The sequence below is a fragment of the Pelodiscus sinensis genome, chromosome 17 (genome assembly GCF_049634645.1).
Source record: "Pelodiscus sinensis isolate JC-2024 chromosome 17, ASM4963464v1, whole genome shotgun sequence".
In the NCBI taxonomy this organism is placed as follows: Eukaryota; Metazoa; Chordata; order Testudines; family Trionychidae; genus Pelodiscus; species Pelodiscus sinensis.
Genome location: NC_134727.1, coordinates 21,078,332 through 21,099,996, shown reverse-complemented (window position 1 = coordinate 21,099,996; position 21,665 = coordinate 21,078,332). Strand labels below are relative to the sequence as shown.

General features: G+C 44.2%; 1 protein-coding gene across 3 annotated transcripts in view; it reads right to left on the bottom strand.

Moving 5' to 3' along the window:
- PPP2R2B (protein phosphatase 2 regulatory subunit Bbeta) overlaps positions 1-21,665 on the bottom strand; it is a 306,812-nt gene that overhangs the window by 21,411 nt on the left and 263,736 nt on the right. For all 3 annotated transcript variants that reach the window (XM_006128562.4, XM_006128563.2, XM_075900292.1), the window contains exons 5-6: positions 16,631-16,808; positions 4,332-4,496 (exon numbers count right to left, since the gene is read on the bottom strand). In XM_006128562.4, the coding sequence (XP_006128624.1) occupies positions 4,332-4,496; positions 16,631-16,808 (343 nt within the window). The remainder of the gene's footprint in view (positions 1-4,331; positions 4,497-16,630; positions 16,809-21,665) is intronic.

The window sequence follows — 21,665 nt, the reverse complement described above, 5'->3', positions numbered from 1 at the left end:
GCATACAGGTGCACTCCTCCTTTAGTATGGTGCAGCCCCTCCACACTGGGTGCCCAGCCAGCTGTTTGCCACTGTGCAGGGGCCGGAGGGTTATGACCTCCCCTCTCTCTACTCTTTGTGGAGTACTCTGCATCCTTAGAAGCTCTACGAGGGTTATGAAGTTGCCTGACCTTCATGCAGGAGTAAGAAATGGACAGTGCGCGCCCTAATCCCCTTCCATATTTGCACAGAGATGTGACCCTTGACCTATCCCATACCTGACCCTCTGTACAAATATATGTTAGGTATAATGCATCACAAATTGCACATCATTTTGCCTCCCACCCACAGTGATGTGCTGCTCAGGGTGAAACAGTCCCAGTCCACTATATGCAGTAACTGTTCCCACTACAAGCAAGGTGGATTTCTTCAGTGAGATTTACATTCACATTGAGAAGAAATGGAATGTGCTATTGATTCCACATTACTTGTGGAAAGAGGACAGAAGAACAAGTTCATGGAATGGTGAGGAGCTAGTTTTTTTGTTTGTTTGTTACTTTAAGCAGCAGTTAACAGCACTTCAGTTACCTCCAAAGGTGACTGAAAGAATGAAACCCCTTCCGGTTGCTATTTGGGATCCTTGCCACAGCCATGCACCTGCTCAGCCAGGGTACAGCTCTGTATGAAAGGTGGACTCACAGAGTGGCATCAATTTCTGATGGAGGGGGATCAGCTCAGAAATTAATAAGCCTTAGAGTTTTCCTGAAAACGCAGTTGCCTGACTCCAGGAGGCTGTGACTCAGGGTACGGCTAGACAACATCTTTTTTTTGGAAAAAACTACGCAAAATGTGCTTCGCATTGTGTGTAGCTTTTTCTGATTCTTTTGTTGGAAGAGGCTTTTCTGACATTTGGCCCATCTAGACTGGGCCAAATGTCAGAAAAAAAAACCTTTCAAAAGCCATCTTATTCCTCATGGAACGAGGAATACAGAGGCTTCCGAAAGAGCGTGTTTGCTCTTTCGCAAAAAAAAGCCGAAGAGCAAACGCGTTCCCTGGACGTAGAACAGTTTTTCCGGGATACCTCTGGTATCCCAGAAAAACTGCATAGTCTAGACATACCCTAAGAGTGAACACAGGTGTAGTTAATGAAAAGGTAAATGAGTGATGGAGTTGGTTGGAGATGGGTGCAGTTATTTTTGCTTCTTAGATGGAAGCTTGCAAGGGGCGGGGGGAAGAGAGGTCTCTATGTGCTGCAGAAGCAGACACTGGCTGCTCAGCTCACAGAGCAGATTTCTTGAGAGCTCTTCAGCTAATTAAATCTATTTTCCCTTTCAATAAGTGATATTCCCTCTTCATCCACATTTCATCCCAAAAAACAGGAAAAATCTACTTTAAAGGCTGAGTGTTTCTCTGCTTTTAACACAAATGAATCCTCACTGGCATTTCCTCCATCAATTCTGTATGGACAAAGGAAAAATCTCAGCGGTAGTAGGATCTATTGCAAATTTAAGTCCAACTTATAGAACCTTATGGCTACAGCCTTTCAAAGCTGTGGGTATCTGCTTTATATCTGTGGGGATCTGTATCTGTGGTTGTGGATGCGAGTATCTGTGGCTCATTTTTGCAGATATAGATGTGAATACCAATTTTGTATCTAGAACCCTGCAAATTTGCGGATATCCATGGATAATTTTGGCAGATGCGGATGTCGATAACAATTTTGTATTCATGCAGGGTTCTACTTATGGCATTACATGGATTGACATGCAGAGTCCAGAACAGGAAAGAGATACACTTCCAAACTGCCCCAAGGTTCAGCATCAGCAGAATTTGAAACTGGGACTTTAATAGACAGATATGGAGTCAGCTGCAATGATCATTTCCAACTCCCAATTCTGAATCTTGGTAGATTGGAGGTCTGGTTTTAGTTTTGAGCCCATGAGAAATGTAGTGAATGATCATTGATTCTTGGTGAAGGTTTTTACTCAGATCTTTATTAACCTGCATTTTTATAAAACTCAATCAGAAGATTAACGTTACCCAGATCTTCCTGGTGCAAGTCTGTGTAATATTAAGATCAATTATTGATTAATGTACGACAGATGCTTTCTTTCAGCTGGGAAGAAAATGTAACCAGAAGCACAAGTTATACTTCTTCTCTTGAAAGAAAATGTTATTTAGAGACTAAATCAGGAAAACAAGGATCTTAGATTCCATTTCTACTAACTTCCTGCATAACCTTAGGCAAGTTACTTGACCTCTGTACACATTAATTTATCCATATACTTACTTATCTCACTGTGCTATTGTGAGCCTTAATTAATTTTGAACTATCCAGATAGTAGACTTTATATAAAGCAATAATCTCTAGTTCACTCACAAAGGCAACTACAAACTACCTTGCATGGAAAGCGGTAGTGGCTTAACAGAGCCTGGACTACAAAGAGCAAGTGCGTTGTAAAAACAGAAACATGTATGTTAAAGCTGACCCTGGGCTGTATGTTGCACCCAAATACTTATAAAAAGGTTAATAGACATGACTGGATATACACAGATATCATCTGCATTTTGATTATACACTGGCAGTTATTAAATATCTCCTTTAGAGAATTCATCTCCAAAAGCCAATGTTGCTTTTTTCATTTTGAACTTTGATGAACTGTCTCAATTCCGACTCTCACATCTCCTGAGCTGCAATTGACTGAAGGCCGATGCTTCTGAAGGATAGAGGAAAATCAATATGAAATGTCAAGGGAGAGGTCATATTGAACTGGTTTTTGCAGTTGGCTGGTATATGCGCTGAGGACTAAAAGGACATTTCAGCATCTGAACAAAGGGAAACACCAAATGAGTTTCCTTTGCTGGAATATCAAGAAACTGAATTCTGTTTGCTTCTAAATTGTGTAAGGAATCTCGGGGGGGGGGGGGGGGGGGGGGTGATATCACAGAATAGTGAGATTCTCTAAATTCCAATGTATATTTGCAGTAAGTGCTATTCTAAAACTTGAGCTTTCCATGCAGAAATATAGAGTTTTCCTCCCAATCTACTTATCTACTTTTTTTTTAACCCTAACAATATGTTGTAGACATGAGGCTACAATCATGCTCCAGGAAGATCAAAAGCATTAGTGTACACTTCATTTATCTTCATCTCAGGGAGATTAGTTCCTGAAATACGCTAAGAAAGTACAGTCTATTAGGGTAAGGATTCAGCTGCACTAAGTCTATGCAGTTTGTTCTTGCAATATTTTCATATCTTGGATGCTAGAAATATCCTGGAGATTCTTGTAAGATGTCATTCATTTAGGGCTAAAAGCTCGACGGAGGCAGGCTGTTCTCACAATATTAGGCCACATCTGACTTGGAACTGGAAAACAGGCCCTTTCAGAAACAAAACTACAGAAACAGATGTATTCAGATACAGATTTTCTAAGATGTTTGAATTCCAACTTATGGTCTGTCTCCAGTAACAGTTTTGTTATTTTTATTAGTCAATATGAGGACACGTAAACTTCTCATGTTGCTAAAAGTAAAGCAGATCGCTAAGAATTACAGTACAATATTAATAGAAATGTAGCCGTGTTAGTCTGGTGTAGCTGAAACAAAATACAGGACTATGTAGCACTTTTAAAGACTAACAAGATGGTTTATTAGATGATGAGCTTTCGTGGGCCAGACCCACTTCCTCAGATCAAATAGTGGAAGAAAATAGTCTGTTAAGTTCTCTCACTACTCCCAAAGTCAGTAACACTGCATTTCAGTGAGAGGGCCTTCTTGCTTGCAGAGCTGCTGAAAACATGCATGATGCAAGAGCAAGACAATGCAGGACTGAAGAAAGATGTGGATTTTGTTGCCTCTGGATTAGGCATTCATTTCATATAAACCACAGCAGAAACTAAGACATCTCTTCCAAGCCCAGACAAACCCAATTAAATGATCATTCTGCACTTCATCCTATGAAAAGCAATGTTGGGAAATACCACAGTAGAAAGAGACCTGATCTGAAACCCATTTCTGAACACCCATTTCCAAATAGCTCCTAGTTTTTTTAACAGCTGAAACAGACCCCTCAGATACACACACTCCGGAACTCTGGGGAGTTTGAAGGTTGGATCTGAGACTGAATTTTGAGGGCTGAGCCTGATTTTAAGCAAAACTTACTCATTCGCATTTAGCTGAATTTTTCAATTTTTAATTGGACTGGGAGCGGGCATTAGCTGGCATTTAGTGACTTGGTGCCACAGAGCCCTAGGTCTGGGGGAACTGGGATCCTATAATCAGAATTCTCCTTCCTTTATTCAGTCTTTCCATCATAAAAACACCCCCTACACCACAACCCTGGAAGTACTCACATTTGGAATGTCTGTCACACAGGGCGGCTGCCCGCATATCACACAGCCTTATCGTCCCTTTACTGCTGCTGTATACAAAGGTGTTGCAGTGGTGTGGATGGAATTCCGCTGCAGTGATCACCTCTGTTAGCTCCTCCATGTTGGCTGGCTTGATATCGACAATATCTGAAACAGGAAAGTTAAGGAAAAACAAACAGCGCTGTCAACATGCAGCCCCGGTGGTGATCAATCACCTCTGGCTTTCTTTATTATGCAATGTTTAACGGGGGCATTTTGTTTTTGACAGCGATTATGAAGACAAGGATCAAATCTTTGCTGTTGTAATCGTAAGTGGCAAAGTTCTGCACCAGAAACTCTCAGCAAAGCCTTGTATTCGTGGCTGTGGATCCATGTTAGATCATATGTAAAGCAGCAGTACTTGATGTATAAATAGGTTGAACCCCTCTAGTCTGGCAATATCTGTGGTTCAGCATGGTTTTAGTTACCTGGACATCCAGTGTTCCCTCTAAGCTGCGTGGCACCACAGCTTCACAGGTGATTAATCATCCCCTCTCAGTCAGAGGCTCAGGTCTCCATGCACCGCTTAGATGGAACACTGGAACACTTAGAGCAGCTTAGATAGAACACTGGGGATGTCCACTTATGGCCAAGATTCCCACGGTCCCATAAAGTTTGTTTACAGCCACCTGTCCTGGCTTTCAGTGCTCTGTGCAGTTACATAGTTCTAATTTATCCCTAAGTGTCTTCTAAGCAGTGGAAGTGTTGGTAATGCTGCTAGACAATACTGACTTCCCAGGATTTGGAAAATTCTCTGGTTCAGCATCAGTCAGATTCCAAGGGTGCCGGACTAGAGAGGACAACCTGTAGTAGTATAGCACCCATCACTTGATCTGAATAGTATCATTAGATGTTTTATAGATGGGGAAACTGACACTCAGAGAAGTGATGTTTTCCACAGTGTCTCACAGGTCACCAGTAGTTCTCAACCAGGGGTATGAATATTTCCAGGGGGTACATCAACTCATCTTTTTACCAAAGGCTACATAAAAAGCACTAGCAAAGTAATTACAAACTAATACAGGCAATGACTTATGACTGCTTTATGTACCACCCACTGTAAGTGCAATATTTATATTCCAATTGTTTTCTTTTATAATTATATGGTAAAATAGAAAGTAAACAATTTTTCAGTATTAGTGTGCTGCACTTATATCACTGATTTTGTAAGCAAGCCATTTTTAAGTGAGGTAAAATTTGGAGGTACACAAGGCAATTCAGACTCCTGAAAGGGGTACAGTAGTCTGGAAAGGTTGAGCACCACAGGTTTCCAGTACTAATCTAACTAGTGAAACGTACTCCCTCTCTCTACGTAGATTCAACCAGGCAAGTGGTGCCTTGGCTGCCATGATTACTACAGCTACTTCCTTACTTCTTTACAATGTGGCAGATATTTTCTTTTAGCATGTGTTGGTTCTGTATTGTACTGCTCGTGGCCTTAGAATTTATGTTGTTTAGGGGAAGGACAATATTTGCTCAGAATATTTTAACATTATGTACTCTAGACAGTGAATATAAATTACATAACAATAAGATCTGTTTAGAAAGGAGAAGACAGAGAGGGGACATGATAGCAGTTCTCAGGTATCTAAAAGGGTGTCACAAGGAGGAGGGAGAAAAATTGTTCTCCTTGATCTTTGAGGATAGGACAAGAAGCAATGGGCTTAAACTGCAGCAAGGGAGACTTAGGTTGGACATTAGGAAAAATTTCCTAACTTCCAGGGTGCTTAAACACTGGAATAAGTTGCCTAGGGAGATGGTGGAATCTCCATCTCTGGAGGTATTTAAGAGCAGGTTAGATACACATCTATCAGGGATGGTCTAGATGGTGCTTGGTCCTGCCATAAGGACGGGACTGGACTCTATGATCGCTCAAGGTCCCTTCCAGTTCTAGTGTTCTATGATTCTAACTGAGCAAGAATACCAGTGCTTACATTTCCATCCATTTCTGCAATGAAATACTGGCTTCCCAAAAACACTGCTCTCGAGAGACACATGCTATTACTGGGAATAAAACAGATCAAGAACTATGGCTGGATTTTCAAAATTACCTAAAAGGAGTTAGATGTCCAAATCCCTTTGCATTGTAATAGAAGTTGGGCATCTCACTCCCTTAGACTCATTTAAAAATCACAGCCTACATTTATTGCCTTTACAGGCAGTCCCCGGGTTACGTACAAGATAGGGACTGTAGGTTTGTTCTTAAGTTGAATTTGTATGTAAGTCGGAACTGGTACATATTGTAGGGGAAACTCTAGCCAAACATTTCTCCAGAACTCAGTTTTATTCTCCCACACCTCACTTCCCTCAGTCCTTTATTCTCAAGCTAAGGTGTCTGCTGAGAAAAGCCACTCCGCGTCTCCCTGGTCTGCTGGGGGGAGGGGGGGGGGGTAGCTTCGCGTCTCCCTGGTCTGCTGGGGAGAAGCAGCTAGTGCGGGGTTGCCTCACCCCATTTGTAAGTAGGGATCCGATGTAAGTCGGATCCATGTAACCTGGGGACTGCCTGTAGTATGAATCTGATTTTGACAGACATTGTTCTTCACTTCTCACTGTTTGAATGAGGTCAATGTGAACATACACCCCAGAAGAAATTAGTGCACTAAAGAGAAATCCCATCTTCTTTCATGTTATCTATTTACTTAGAGATTGCAGCTGCTTGTAACACACACTGTAATGCCCTCTTTGTTTAAAAAAAAACAAAAAAACAAAAAAAAAAAAGAAAAAGGCAGGACTCTAGCAAATTTGCCATGAGGGAAAATAAACAGCTCTTATTACAGTTGCTGGAAAAAGAAAATAGCCCCACATTATGTAACAATGCATGAAAAACAAAACATGCTGAACATGAAATGACTGCTCTAACAGGAAGATTTTTCAGCTCAAGAAGGTTCTGAAAGTTTAGACTCAGTAGTATCCCAGACTGAAACCATCCTGACATTCAAGATGAGCTTGAAATATTTGTAGTCAGATATACCAGATGGAAGGAGTCAGAAAGGAACCATGTCTATCACAAAGAGCCTCCTAGTGGTACAGATGAGCCTTTCATGAGTCTATCAATCCAGCTGAGACACTGACTCAGTGGTCACTGGTGGCGAGCAGCTTTAGATTTCACAGTCCAATCAAAACGCCCAGCATGGGACAATTTACTGACGGTGCAGAAGGAGAGGGGGGATTGCACTATTACTTTCATCACCCCAAAGAAAGCAAATTAAGTTCCTGCTGTTAACAGCAATTTCCAGAGACAGGAAGAGAGGCGAAAAAAAAATCAGCTGTGAACTTCATAGGCCTGTGGGGATGGCTTCAAAACTTCATTGCAAGACAAGTTCTTTCCTTAGTGCAGCATTGTGGATGTGAAGGTTTAAAGAAAGGAAATTTTTCCCTCAGGAGAAGGATTGGTTAAGGTAGGCCTCAGAGATGGGAAGGGCTGATAGCAGGGGCGATAGCCCCGTATAGATCAGTCAGGTACCCTGCCACCCATTCTCAACTTTGCCAATGAACGTCAGTTAGGGTTGCCAGACGGTTTCAACAAAAATACCGGACACACTTGACATTACACCTGTGTGACGGCACGTTGGGGTCCCCGTCTCCTGCACCCCGAAATGGCACAAACAGACTGCACCAGCCAGTAGAATTGAAGAAGTTTATTGCCTCTCCAGGATACAGCACAGCACAGATGTAGTCTGGTCACAGAGCTGGGCTAGGATGCCTCAGGCCCCCTTGAGTTGGGGGGAGACTGGGCCCCTAAACTCCAGCTCCTCTCCCTAGGCTGTCTCATCCATCCTCACAGACAGCCACCAACCAACCAACTAACTTCCAGCCCTGCCCCCCAGCCAGGGCAGCATTCCACCTTCCTTTGTTCCTCTCCATGGGGGGTGTCTGGCCACTGGTTCAACAAGTTTGGCATTAGCTTGGCCTAGTGAGGTTTTCCCTGCTGGGTCTTGCTCCAGACAGCAGGGGTCACCACAGCCCAGCAAGTACCCCCACTACGTCACAACCTGATATAGAATTTACTGGACATTTATATTTTCTCAATGTGTTTCCCAAACAGAAAGCTCAACTACTGGAACTGTCCAGTTCAAAACTGGACACTTGGCAACCCGAAAGCCAGTACTAATCTGCAATACTTCTGCTGTTAAGACTCTTTTGGAATGAAGGGTGGTTTTCAGCTCAAAGTGCTTTATAGGAAGGCAAATATTACTATTTCCACTGTACAGATGGGGCAGCTGAGATTGAGGGAGGCAAAGTGATTTACACATGGTCATGCTGTGATTCAGTGGCAGAACATGAATTATAACATCTGCCAGCCAGTGCCCTATACCCTGGATTGCACAAAGGTGATATCTAGTTCTCACTGACTGCAGAGAGGTTAGATTTCTTAGATGTTTGTGAAGCACCACGACAGTCCAAGATGAAAAGTGACATTGAAATGCAGGGTTTCGGGACCCTTACAGCTTTGCCCATACGCTTCAATTCTGATTTGCAACACCTCTTGCTATTAGAGCAAGTTCCTGGTCCATGATAAGCAGTGCCTTCGAATCAGTCAAACTGTACAGTGACTTTGTGATGTGCACAGAAAAGGCACTGAAATGAAATCCCCACAAACTCATTTTCACTTATGACTTAAGTAGGATTTGAGCATAAGTCTCTAGTGGTAAAAAGCTAGCGTGTTAATCCTGTGCATGCTGTTCTCTCCATGGAGTTTTAGACCTTATTAAACTGCACTGTACTTCATGCAATGGGAGTCTGTCTTTTTAAACTAACTAAACAATTCCTCCATTTTTAAGACTATCCAGCAACTGAGTTTTGAAACTGGCAGTTAGTTCATGGAGCAGCTCCAAAAACAATTGTTAATGAAAGCCCAGCAATGCTAAAAACTAATTTAAAATGCTGAGAGCCTGACTGAAAACAATGGGATTGTATCCATAACTGGGAGAAGAGTTTGCCCCTGGAAATCTGTTGCCAAACTAAATTTTGCAGAGTAGTGCAATAGAATGAGGGATTTGGCACACCCAATAAAGATCTCATATTGCTCTAATCAAATGGAAAACCCAATACTGGGGTGCCAGAATGCATAAGAGAGCTTGGGGGTAGTTGGGTTGTGCTCGGGACGTGCAAACCTGGAGTACTTGATCCCTCCTGAAGAGAAGGCATTGCGTCTGGGGGAGTCTCTGGGTTGCAGCTGGCCATCAAAGTTTACAAATGGGTCCTGAGCCCAGGAAGTTGAGAACCACTGCCCTAGGGGGCTAACTTTAGACAAGTAAAAAGCCAATCCCGTGAGTTATACAAGAGATAAAAGAAAAGCCGTTTAAAAGCTAGTTCCAAGACTGAGTAGACTCAACACAATTGCAAATTGAGTGAACAAGGAGATGCCAATAGCCTTCTCTAATCTACTAGTCACCCGTTGACATTCTTTTCTAACAATATGGCTGTTGGATTACATGGAAAATGTGAAAAATCTCTTTTCATCTAAATTGGGGGCAGGGGGAAGTGGCAGGGCAACAAACTGAAATATAGATTTTTTTTTGTTTTCCAATAAACTTGATCAATTTTAATGAAAACTAAATCTTTTTTTATTTTATTGAGGTTTTTCACAGAGGAAAAAGTAATTTCCTAAACAGTCCTACAGTCTACTACATTATATTTTCTTTTCTTTATGAGTAAAACCCTCAAATCTTTATTTTCCCAATTCTGAAGTGCTTCTGGTTTGTCTCATCTCACCATCTGACTCCTTGCTCTAACCTGTAAGATTATTCCCACCACACGAATTCTGATTGAGAGAGAAAGTCTATGCAATGTTTTGCTGCATTATTCTCTCTTCTCTCATGAAACCACTGCACAGTTTTCCTAGGTGGTGACAGAAGCCTTGTTCCAAAGGCAACAGCTTTAACTCCAGTTGTTCCTTAGAGTGGATGATCAAAGCTAGGCAGGGCTATCCTCACTATGGGGAGACCTGAGTTTGAGGAGTCTTTTCTTTGGCCAGTGCCTCTCAAGGAGGCCATGTAGATGATGTGCTTTGACCTTGGAGAGGTAGTCAGGAGTATCACTTGCTAGGTGTCCAACAGAGATTTGCTCAATGGCTTGTGAAGCCATGAAAGAACCCACCCACTTGCCCTAAAGGTCTAAAAAGGAGGAAGAATTTCCAAGGAAAACTATTCATTTTCCACAGCTCAAGTATCAGGCATGCCCAGGATATACAGAGCCCAGAGCATCATTTTCATAGAGCCACTGCCTTGACTGCAAGTGCCTTTCAAAGATACATTTCAAAAGATATCACAGATATGAGTGCTGAAGACCACCTGAAACTAGAGGACTGAGCATTGTGGAGTGAATAAATGTGGGATCTGTAAGACTGTCATACAAGCTTTCAATTAGGGTACAAGAATGGGAAGAGAAAACCCCAGCATGCTAAGATAGCTGAAAGGGGTACTCCCGTCACCTACACCAGAACAAAGCAAAATTAAAAAACTTCAGAAAATTCTACTTATTTCGAAAATAAAGAATCATTGTAGTTGCTCTTCTCCCTTTTAGGAGTGTCTGCTCTAAGGCTAAATACTGCTCCTGCAGAAGACCTCAAATATAAGGATGTGTGGCATCCAAAGCTAGGGATGTAAAAGCCCTGGGTAGGGGGATGTTTCAGCTCTGTGGGCCTCCTCCCCCCCCCCCCCCCCGTGCTGGTAGTGGGGTTGGCAGCAACCCTTGCCAGCCCTGGTCCTAGGGAGATTTCACTGCGGACTCTTCAGTATAAAGCTTTATTTAAGCTGTATCTTCCAGAGCCTGCAGCATGCGTAACAGCTATGATTTTTAATGGTTACATTATTAAACACATTTTTACATCCCTATCCAAAGCACAGTGATCAGGAAGAATTCTAAGCTGTTTTCAGGAGATGGGACATGATGTGTCACATGCTGCCATGTTTACTACTGACTTGCTTCAAACTGCCAACTAAACAAAATTTGTTTGGATTTTCATGGCTGTAAACAGAAGCAATGATCTGTGGATATGACAAAAGTTCATTATCCAAAGGACCTTTCCCTCGCTAGGGATGTTAAATATTGTTTAATCAGCTCATCGAGTAGTTGGTGGAATTTCCATCGACAACTCGATTAGTCGATAAGGGGGGGCACTTGCTATCCCGTTGAGCCTCTCCCTTTGAAATGCACAAGAGCCACCCACAGCTCTTGTATATTTCAAAGGGAGAAACCCAGCCAGTTCCACTGAATCTCTCCCTTTGATATGTAAAAGAACCAGGGTGGCTCCTGTACATTTCAAAGGGAGAGACACAGCAGTCCCTGCTGGTGCCCCTGTGTCTCTTCCTTTGAAATTTACAAGAGCAGCAGGCAGCTCCTGTACATTTCAAAGGGAGAGGAGCAGCAGTCAAACAGGTGTGAGTGGGACTTTTTCAATCCCCACTCCTGCCGTTTCTCTGCTACCCTCTGTCTCCCGTGCCCTGTGGAAATGGTGCTGGGGATGAAGGGGGGGGGGGTGAAACTGGCTTTGCCCAGCAGTGGCTCGTACTGCCCCCCTTGCTGCCTCTTTTTGATAGAGGCAGCAAGGGGGGGGGTGATTAGTCTCGTTCCTACTTATTTGCATTTGCTTATTGGGTAGTTGACTAGTTGCTTACATCCCTACTCTTGCTGGTCTGAACAGCTGCCTCTATGATGAAACCATAACCCTACAGACTGACCTGGTCAGATTTACTAAGATAAGTAGACTGGAGAACTCAGATGGCTACAAGAATTATTAGTGGTGGTACTGCAATGCAAGGGGCACTCTTCTCTTGTGCTATGTGGAACCTGGGGTCAGCTGGGGACTCCCTGATGACTCCAGGCTCCATGCAGTGCTGCCGCTTTGAAACGCTGCGTGGAGCCTGACGCCGGGCTCCTGCCAAGCTCCTTGCAGCATTTAAAAGCGGCAGCCCAGGGTCAGCTGGGCACTGCTTGAGTGCTTTCACGTTTGAAGTACAGAAACAGCCCTGGGGCTGTTGCTACACCTTAAAGGTGGAAGTGCCCTTATCGACTAATCAAATAGTCAATCCAAACTGCATTGACTATTTGATTAGCCAAATAATTGAAATTTTATATCCCTACTTGTGTTCAATTAAAAGTTTTATGGCACATTAGAAACAGCACAGTATCAGCATAGGTATCTTAGCTAAATTTTATTGGGATAACTACATTCTGTCCATCTGAATTTTCTGTAGTTTTGATTGAATATGGGACTTGGCACTTTCTGTTCTATACAATAATATACAGTTTCCGCGCACAGTTCAAACACAAGCACTTTCCATCCCTGAATGGCTGAATTGAGGTGATTGCCAAAATGATCCCCAGCTGGTAAAATTTGCTGTGTGCTTTGGGGATTTCTCGGTGGAAAGCACCACATAAATATCTGTGATTATCATCATCCCTGTTGTTATTTCTGATGTGCCTGTTATAGGGGTGACTGGCACAATCTCATTTGTATGTCTGCAACTGGCAACCTGTCACATACTAGTTTATTATGAAAACTACACTATTAATATTTCCTCTCCTCATGTCCCCTAAGGCACCTGCCTTCTAAATCGCCTAAAGAAATTCCCTTCCCCCACTCACACCCTTCAGGCAAAATTCAACATGTCACCCAAACTGGAAAGCAGCAGCTTATAATGATGCCCAGCTGAGATATGTTCAATCCTATGGCTCTTGGAATCAGACAAAACAGCATAGTGATGAGAGAGAGAGAGAGAGTGAGAGAGGGAGATCTTTACAGTGCCAGCTTCCTAGCTGCTATGTAACATTTTGCATCCACAGCAAGAACACAGAAATAAAAGAAAAAGGAGGTTTGGTGCTTACATTTATGCACTTTCCAGACTGACACACACAAACAATAACCATAACACAGCACCTTTCATAGCTGGTATTTACGAAGCACCTTTTAACGGAAGATCTCAGAGCAATTTACTGACACTGAAGACAAACAATGGCCGCCCTACCCTTAGGGCAGGAATACACTTAAAAAGCTGCAGCAGCACATCTGTAGCATGTCAGGGAAGATGATACTATGCCAAACAGAGAGCTCCTCCTGCCAGCACAGTAAATCCACCTCTGCAAGAAGAGGTGGCTAAGTTGATGGGAGAAGTCCTCCTATCACAACAGCACCATCTACACAAGAGGTTAGGTTAATCCAGGGGTTCCCAAACTTTTTGAGACGGGGACCAGTAAATCCATTCACGAACTTTTGGAGGACCAGTAATGTTCATTTGCATACTCATTAATCAAATGATGAATATTCAAATAAGTTGTTTCTGATTCTCCCAAATCTCCCAGTGCCAGCTTTAGCAAAGCTTTTGAAATGGTCACCCACAATATTCTTGCCAGCAAGTTAAGGAATATGGATTGGATTAATGGGCTGTAAGACAGACAGAAAGCTGGTTAGACCAGGGTTTCCCAAACTTTTTACTTTAGTTGGAACTTTTTTTTTTTTTTTTTTTTTAAGTTCTTCCTTTTGCAGTCCAAAAATATAAACACGTGAAAAACAAACTGAGAAAATACCAGACATATAACATGTCTGGTATTTTCTCAGTAGGTAGGTTGTATTATTACTAGATGTATCAGTTTGTAGTTTCGAACTGCCTGGCTGGTAAATGTGCTCAGGCTGCATGAGTGTGTCTACCAGCCAGATAGTTCTCAACTACTCGAGGGTGTGTGTGTTGGGGGGGAATGGAGGGGCGGGGGGGACAGGAGAATCCCTGTGCCGGACTAACTCGTGCTTTGTGGGTGGGGGGCAGGGGGGAACGTGGTCGGGTCAGTCCCACTCCCTGCAGGCCGATTCATTCTTCCCCCCTGCTCCCCTTGCCATGCCTCTGGCCAGCCCCACTTCCCCCAACCCCTCCCTGGCAGCCCGTTCTCCCCCGCTTCTTCTCCCAATCTCTCTTGGCCAGCCCCGCTGCCTGCGTCCAGCCCTCCTTCCAGAGGCCGCTTCTCCCACCCCACCCACATCTTCCCTGGCCAGCTCCCTGCCCCCAACCTCACACCCCCCAGCAGCCCTGCTTCCACCCCCCCCCCCCCAATCTCCTCAGCCTGCCCTGATTCCCCCGTCCAGTTCTGCTTCCGGTGGCCAGCTCTCCCCTCCTCCTCACCCCAGAATCCCCTGGCACCTGCACCTTTCCTTAGCCCTGCACCCTCCTGGTGCCTCCTTTTGCCCTCTTTTTCCCTAATACCCACCCCCTCACCAGTCTCTGCCCCATTCCCCTCCTGCCCCGCTGTGCCCTCACACACAATTTGTTCCATCCTGACTTTCCTCATGCCCACCCCTTCTTTCAAGCCTTCTCCCAGCACCTCCCTCTCCAGCCCTCAGTGCCATTTCCCTCTCCTCTCCCAGCATCACCCTGTCCCCCCTCCCACTGACACCTCCCTTCCTGCCCTTTCCTCATGGTCTGCACTTGGCCCCCTGCCATTTGTATCTCTCTCGTGCACCCCTGTCCCTTGGTGCCTCCCCCCCCGCCTCTCCTCTCCCTCGCCTCGCCTCGGCCGCATGAGCCGGTTCCCCATCTTCTCCTTCCACGTTGCGGGGCCGGAGTCAGCCAGGCATCGCACGTGCCTCCCGCGGGTTTCAAAACCCCCGGGCCGTGACATCACGCCACTCCCGGGCGTCCTCCCTGCCCACATGCAACGCCGCGCACGGGCGGCGAGGAGGAGCTGCGCACGGCAGGGACGTCCGGGGCTGAGGGGAACGCTCTGGGGGCGGGGTGGGAGGACCCGCAGGAAGATCCGGGGCCCGCACCAGGCACAGTCAGGGAGAGACCCAGTTCCACATAGTGCTGGAGCAGGGCCCCGGCTCTCAACTCACCAGCACTTCCGGGTGCAGGGGCGTGGGGCCCGATTTGACCAAATGGGTCGAATCAGCCTAAGAGTTGGCAGCCACCAGGCACGCTGGGGCCTGGCATTTACTGGGCCGCGGACCATAGTTTGGGAAACGCTGGGTTAATCTAATTGGTTTGCTCGGGAGTGTACATTTTTCACACCCAGAAGTAACATAGTTACATCAATTTAAGTTTGCAGGATAGACTTGGCCTGAGTAGACTCTGCACCAACCTGTGCATGTGGAACCAGATGGTGTAGCAATAAAGAAGTGGTATTACCTTCTCTTCCACTAGAACTGATGCATTACTAGCATAGGGTATCAAGTCAGAGAAGCTGACTCTATTGCTTTCCTACTGGTAGACAAAGGTCTCCATGTTGGTCAACGCTCTCTGGACAATGAGCATTGTCCAGGGTTCTCTGCTTGGTGTCCTGTTCTGTATCCCTTGCTTTGACCTTGTACCTGGACTCCTCGCCCTTGCTTTCCAACTGTTTTTCTTTGTGATCTGATTATGTCTGGGTTGTGAATCTCACCTCTAAAGCTCCCCCCAAACCTAGTTTTTAGATGGACCAAACAAAGTTGGCCTATTTAGCTAGTCATTGTGTTCCTACTTTACATTTTTATCTTGGTATAAAAAAACCTAATGGCATGAGGCAGTGGTCCCCAACCATTTAAGGTTGCCGGGTGCCAGGGGGCATGGCTGTTCACCCGCTGGGCACCAGAGGGCGGGGACACTTGTGCACCCGGGTGCCGGGCCTCCCTCCCTAGCGCCGCGCGCCCGGGGCGTGGGCGTCCAATCCACGGTGCTCCTGGGGCCGGCGCTCACCGTGCGCCATGCGCCTGGGGCCGGCTCCGGCACCATGCATGCGCCACGTGCCCGGGGCCAGGCCAGCCCCGAGCTCTTGGCGGGCGCACACAAATGCCCCTGCAGGTGCCATGGCGCCCACGGGCACCATGTTGGGGACCACTGGCATAAGGTAACTGAATGGGATGGTTTGTAGTAATAAAAACAGAACTAATAACATCCTATAGAAAAACAAATCAGAATAGGCTAAATCCTGAAGATTTTGCTTCGTTCTTATTCAGTCCTTCCTTAAGTTAAACTTCCATAGACTTCTTTGACAATTTCGCCCGAATAAGGAATGAATAAAAGCTGCATAAGGACCTCAGTTTCTGTCTGACTGTGTACACACAATCATATATAAACAACCATTAGACAAATATCATGGTAAGTAAGAGAAAACATAATTCAAATACAAATAGAATTTGTAGACAAAAAAAGAAAAGCCCTCCAAAAGATGTAAACACAAAATTCAGATGAGCTCATTCTTCTCAAGTCTGGGTTATACAAGAACCAATCTCGATTGGACAACAACACTAGCAAGGTTTATGAATCAAAGGATACTAAAACTTTGATTGGTTATTTCAAAGTTCCATAAATTTATTCTCAGGTCGTCAGCTGACATGTAGGTTTCATAGTCACTGTTTACGGATATGGAATTGATGTGATATGTGTGTGCATTGGCAAATACTCTTCGAGGAGTGGCCTCTACCATCAGATCCATGGGCCTTAGTACAGGAACCTGTCAAGAGAAGGAACAAAAGCAAGGCATTAGGAAAAAAAAAATAGTTTCAGCCTTAAAATTGATGTAATTGCAACTTCCAGATCAGTATACTTGGATAACATTTAAACAATCTGACCTACAGCTGGGTTAATTCAGGGCACTGTGTATTTATTGTGAGAATAGACTGTTCAGTGACATTAATTAGTTTTTGTGTTTAGACTAGTTTTTTGCCTCTAGAATTGGATCTGATCTACATCAGGGCTGTCTGGTAGTTTCCATCTGATGGTTGTTTGGTGTCTTGCGTGAAATAAGTTGGTGGTTTCAGCTCAATTCTAAGTGGACAAATGTGTGCATCTCAGAAACCACCATGTCATTGGGCACTGACACTCCTGTGGGTTATCTTTAGTCCCCAGAGATTTAATCCTGCACTTTTCATGAACACACATTCATTTAAGCCCTTCACCTCTCACAGTTTTATGCATTAATAGATACAATTGAGAGACTGAACAGTAGGAAAAAATGGATGTAGAAATCCCTTACGTCTGGAGGAAAGGCATTGTTCTGGTTAGGTTTGAGCACTGCATTGAAAGTCAGGTACTCCTGAGTTCTACTCTCCACTCTGGCAATGATTCTCTCTTTGCCCACAGCCAAGTCATTTAACCTTTCTGCCTCAGTTTCCCCATTTGAAAAATGAAGATATTAATACTTACTAATACTGTTGTGATGATTACTTGAACACCAAAGGTCTAGCATAAATGCTAAATTGATATTTTTTTAAAATAAAATTACATCTTTAATTGCCACGCTGCAGTAGTCTGAACAGCATTTTGATACCTCAGTTCTACTATTAAATCCATATAGATGGACTCCTGCCATGTAGTTCTGTGCTGGCACAGGGGCCCATCTGTACAGATGTGTTTGCAGGCTCCCACTATTAACACTTCCAAACTACTGCTACATTGCTGTTATAGCCAGGAACTTATTGTGAAATGCAATTACACAGAAAAGGCGGGGGGAGGGGAACAAAAAAAATCACTGTAGATATTTCATTATTGGTTGACTAAACCATCCCTTCCCCAGAACCAGCAATTCCTTTATATTCTTTGTTATTAAAATAATAATTTTAAAGGAAACCTATGTCAGAATAGATTCCTCCTCCCACTTTATGGTAAAATAATGGAATTGGGAGATGGGAAGACAGAGGAAACTAGAAAGAATAATGTAGGAGATGGGGGGGAAAACTGACTGAGCTACTTTTCCTTGTATCTTATTAACTATCTATAGCCCAAGTAAGTCATCAGTGGATGAATACATACAGTCAAAAACTGTGCATGCAAAGGAGGACATAAGTAATATTTTTAGGCATAACATTCTTAAGGCAACTTAATATAATAGAAAGGTGTCAGCCTATGTTTCCTTTGCCAATAAACCATTCCTTCAAGCTGCTTCATTACTTTGTGTATTATCTGTATGCCGACCAAAGAGATTTCCCATGGCTGCTGAGGTGGGAATAGGGGTATGACAGCCAGGATCAAGTGACACTAGAACATAGGAAATGCCAGTTCAGAGCCTGAGCTTAATGTGATGAGCCTGCTTTCTAATTCAGCCTGACATATTCAATGATGCATCATTTGCTGTTGAAGGACTTTGCTCAGCCATCTGGGGACATAGTCTAGCATTTTGCCAGAGACTACAGGAAGCAGACTGTCATTCAGACTGTCAGAAATATGATGGTTTGCAAAAGTACAGAATTCAACTGTTACACCAGGCCTCTGTGGAAATAAAAGTAAATAAATAAATAAATAAATAAATAAAAGGCCTTGGCATAAGATTTCTCTCGACACAACAGTAGAACCATTTCTTCACTGTTATCCCACCCATCCAAGTCCCACACCAGTTCCTATCCCCAAAGGTTTAAAAGCATCAATGTCGAGCTACAGCTTCACATGGCCCAACCTTAAGTTTTACAGGGAAGCTTTTTTTTTTTTTTTTTTTTTAAATATAATTCAGTTGTCCGGCACCCGGAGAGAGACATTAACAGTTATTTTCAGCAGATAAAGTCTAGTACAGACAGAGACGAATTCTAGGGACTAGACATTTTTTACTCAGTGTGGGTCTATACTAAAAATGTAAGTCAACCTATTTTAGGTCGACTTACAGCCACCGCAGTTTGGGCTAGGAGCACTGCCACTCTCAGCTTCTTTGGCAGCTCCCTGTTGGGAGCCCGGCTGTCCCCCACGCATCCAGAGGGCTGCCTCCTACGTCTCAGCTCCCCTGCTTCCTACAGGGAGTGGGGGGGGGGGGGGAAGACCACTAGGGACTTCTTGATACTGAGGAGCAGGTTCATCAATCCATGCTTCTCATTCCAACTCCTAGCCAGGAGCAGAGTCCAGTCACTTGTGCTCCTCGCCTTGGCTCCCAGGCAGGAGAGGGGTCCAGCCACTTGGGCTCCTCACCCAGGTTCCCAGATGGGAGTGTGGTTCAACTGCACCACTCCCCAGTGACACAGGGGGCAGCTGGGTTCTAGCTGCCTGGTTTTCTTGTCAATTTCACAGCTCTGATAGAGCCATTAAACTGACAAGAGAGCCAACAACTTATGTAAGTAACACAGTATCCACACAGCCTCATCCTAACCATGGCATAAGCCCTATGCTTCTTGTGCAGGTGGAGTTATTGTCGGTGTAGTAGGGCAGTTAGATGAGTGGGAGAAAGGCTGACGTGTAGACACTGACATAACGAGGTCAATGCTATATGTCCACCTGTGTAGTATACCAGGCCTAAGTCCTTAAGCAGACTATTATTAAGGTCTTGGTAGTCCTCAGTGACTATTACATTTTGTGCAGTAGATATATGATCTACCATGCAAGATGAAGATGGGTTTTTCTGCTGTTACAACTGCAAGAATGTGCATTTGAATATTCAAAGATACAACTGTCCATGCACATGCCACGTGAACACACAGTTATTTGGTTTCTAGGTGCAACTGTAGGTTTCTGCTTGAGGTAAGCAGCACTGGAACTTTGAATCTGAACCCTTCCAAATCTGGTGCAGGATCAGTTACAGGTTTGCTTCCCTAAACTCAAGCTCATGCATATAATTCTGGTTTGCAAAAAGAACTAACCGCCTTTCAGGATGTTGAGAACAGCTGGCAAGATTCTTGGGCTGAATCATCTGAAACTGAACCTAACCCTTATTTAATCTCAAATCAACTTTCCAACCTATGCCTAATCTGGAGCTAGATCCAAACACTGTCTCTTTGGCCATGCATACTAGAGGATGCTTAGTGTGTGTGCCACTGAAAATCTTGCCCATTATTTTGGGGCTCGCTGATTTTAGCCAGGGGTTTAGCTGGCACAGGGGAGTTCCCAGCAGACACTGGGTTTGCATAGCTCCCCTCCCCCCAGCAGACACTGGGTTTGCATAGCTCCCCTCCCCCCAGCAGACACTGGGTTTGCATAGCTCCCCTCCCCCCAGCAGACACTGGGTTTGCATAGCTCCCCTCCCAACAGCTACTGGCAAAGGTAGCATATCAGCTGTGGGAAGGGAAGTGGCTGGAGATCATTGCACTCCTGCTATCCCCAAATGGAATATGGGACTGTTCTCAGCTGACAAGTTATAATGGTTCTCAGGCTATTCTATCCTGGGATGTTGCAGAGAATCAGGGAATTGAAACTGGCTGTTGCTTCTCAACTATTGCTTTTAAACTTTCCTGGGCTACCCTCAGTTATTACCCTGGGGAATACCTTAGCCCTGGGGGATAAGCCATCCTTGCTTATTGCTCCTTTGGGTGCAGACACAGATGAAGTCTTATTCTGCTCTCCTTGGGGCTCCCACAACTGGAGAATGGAGCTACCAGAGCTATACTCTCCTCCCTCTCTGTAACGCAGCATGCAAGCAAAAGAAGCAGTGATCTTGGGGTGCCAGAAGCAGCAGTAGAAGGTGACTGCCATACTGCTTCTGCATAGCAACAGAGCCAATTCAAACGTTTCCACTAAAAATATCACACCAGGCACAACTGTGGAAATGTACTTTCATTTTAGAATCAAAACCACATTTTTCCTATTAATATATTGTCCTCAAGGGCAACAGGTTTGGTATCAGTGCTCTAGATGATACTTAGAAGGCAGTGAGAGCACGAGAGCCAGGTAGCATATCGAGAGAGAGAGAGAGAGAGAGAGAGAGAGAGAGAGAGAAACACAATCATTCACTATGGGGTATGAACATTTGTGTATTTTGCACTAATGCCAAAGAAGTGCCAACAGCAAACTGTCCTATTTTGCTTCGTAGTTGGAATGCTCAGGATGTCAGCATTGCAATCCCTACTTACTTGGAATATGCATCTGAGGACATTTTGCACCATGAAAGGAGCTACAGCTATACTACGAGTTTTCTCTGCAAAAAATATGCTAATGAGAGACTCATTTGCATGAGTTGCAATCTCATTTGCATATTTTCTGCCGATCCATTTTCGCGCTGGGGTTTTTGCACAAAAAGAAGCAGTGTGGACGTTTTCTTTTTGCGCAAAAAAACCCTTTTCTGCAAGATCCTACCAATCTACATTCACATTGCTTCTTTTTGCGCAAAAACCCCAGTGAAAAAACGGATTGGCATAAAATATGCAAATGAGATCACAACTCATGCAAATTAGTCCCTCTAGCATATTTTTTGCAGAGAAAACTCGTAGTGTAGATGTAGCCAGGGCGAATTTTCTTTTTTTCCCCATCATCATTTGTGTTCAAATATTTCTTTGCGAATAAAATCTGTGCGCCCTACTTTATCAATAGAGATAAAGCACAAATAAAAGAGAATCCTTGAGCTTTTCAAAAGTGAAAGTACACTGTGTTCAGTAGTAAGGAAGCAGGGGCAGAATCAAAG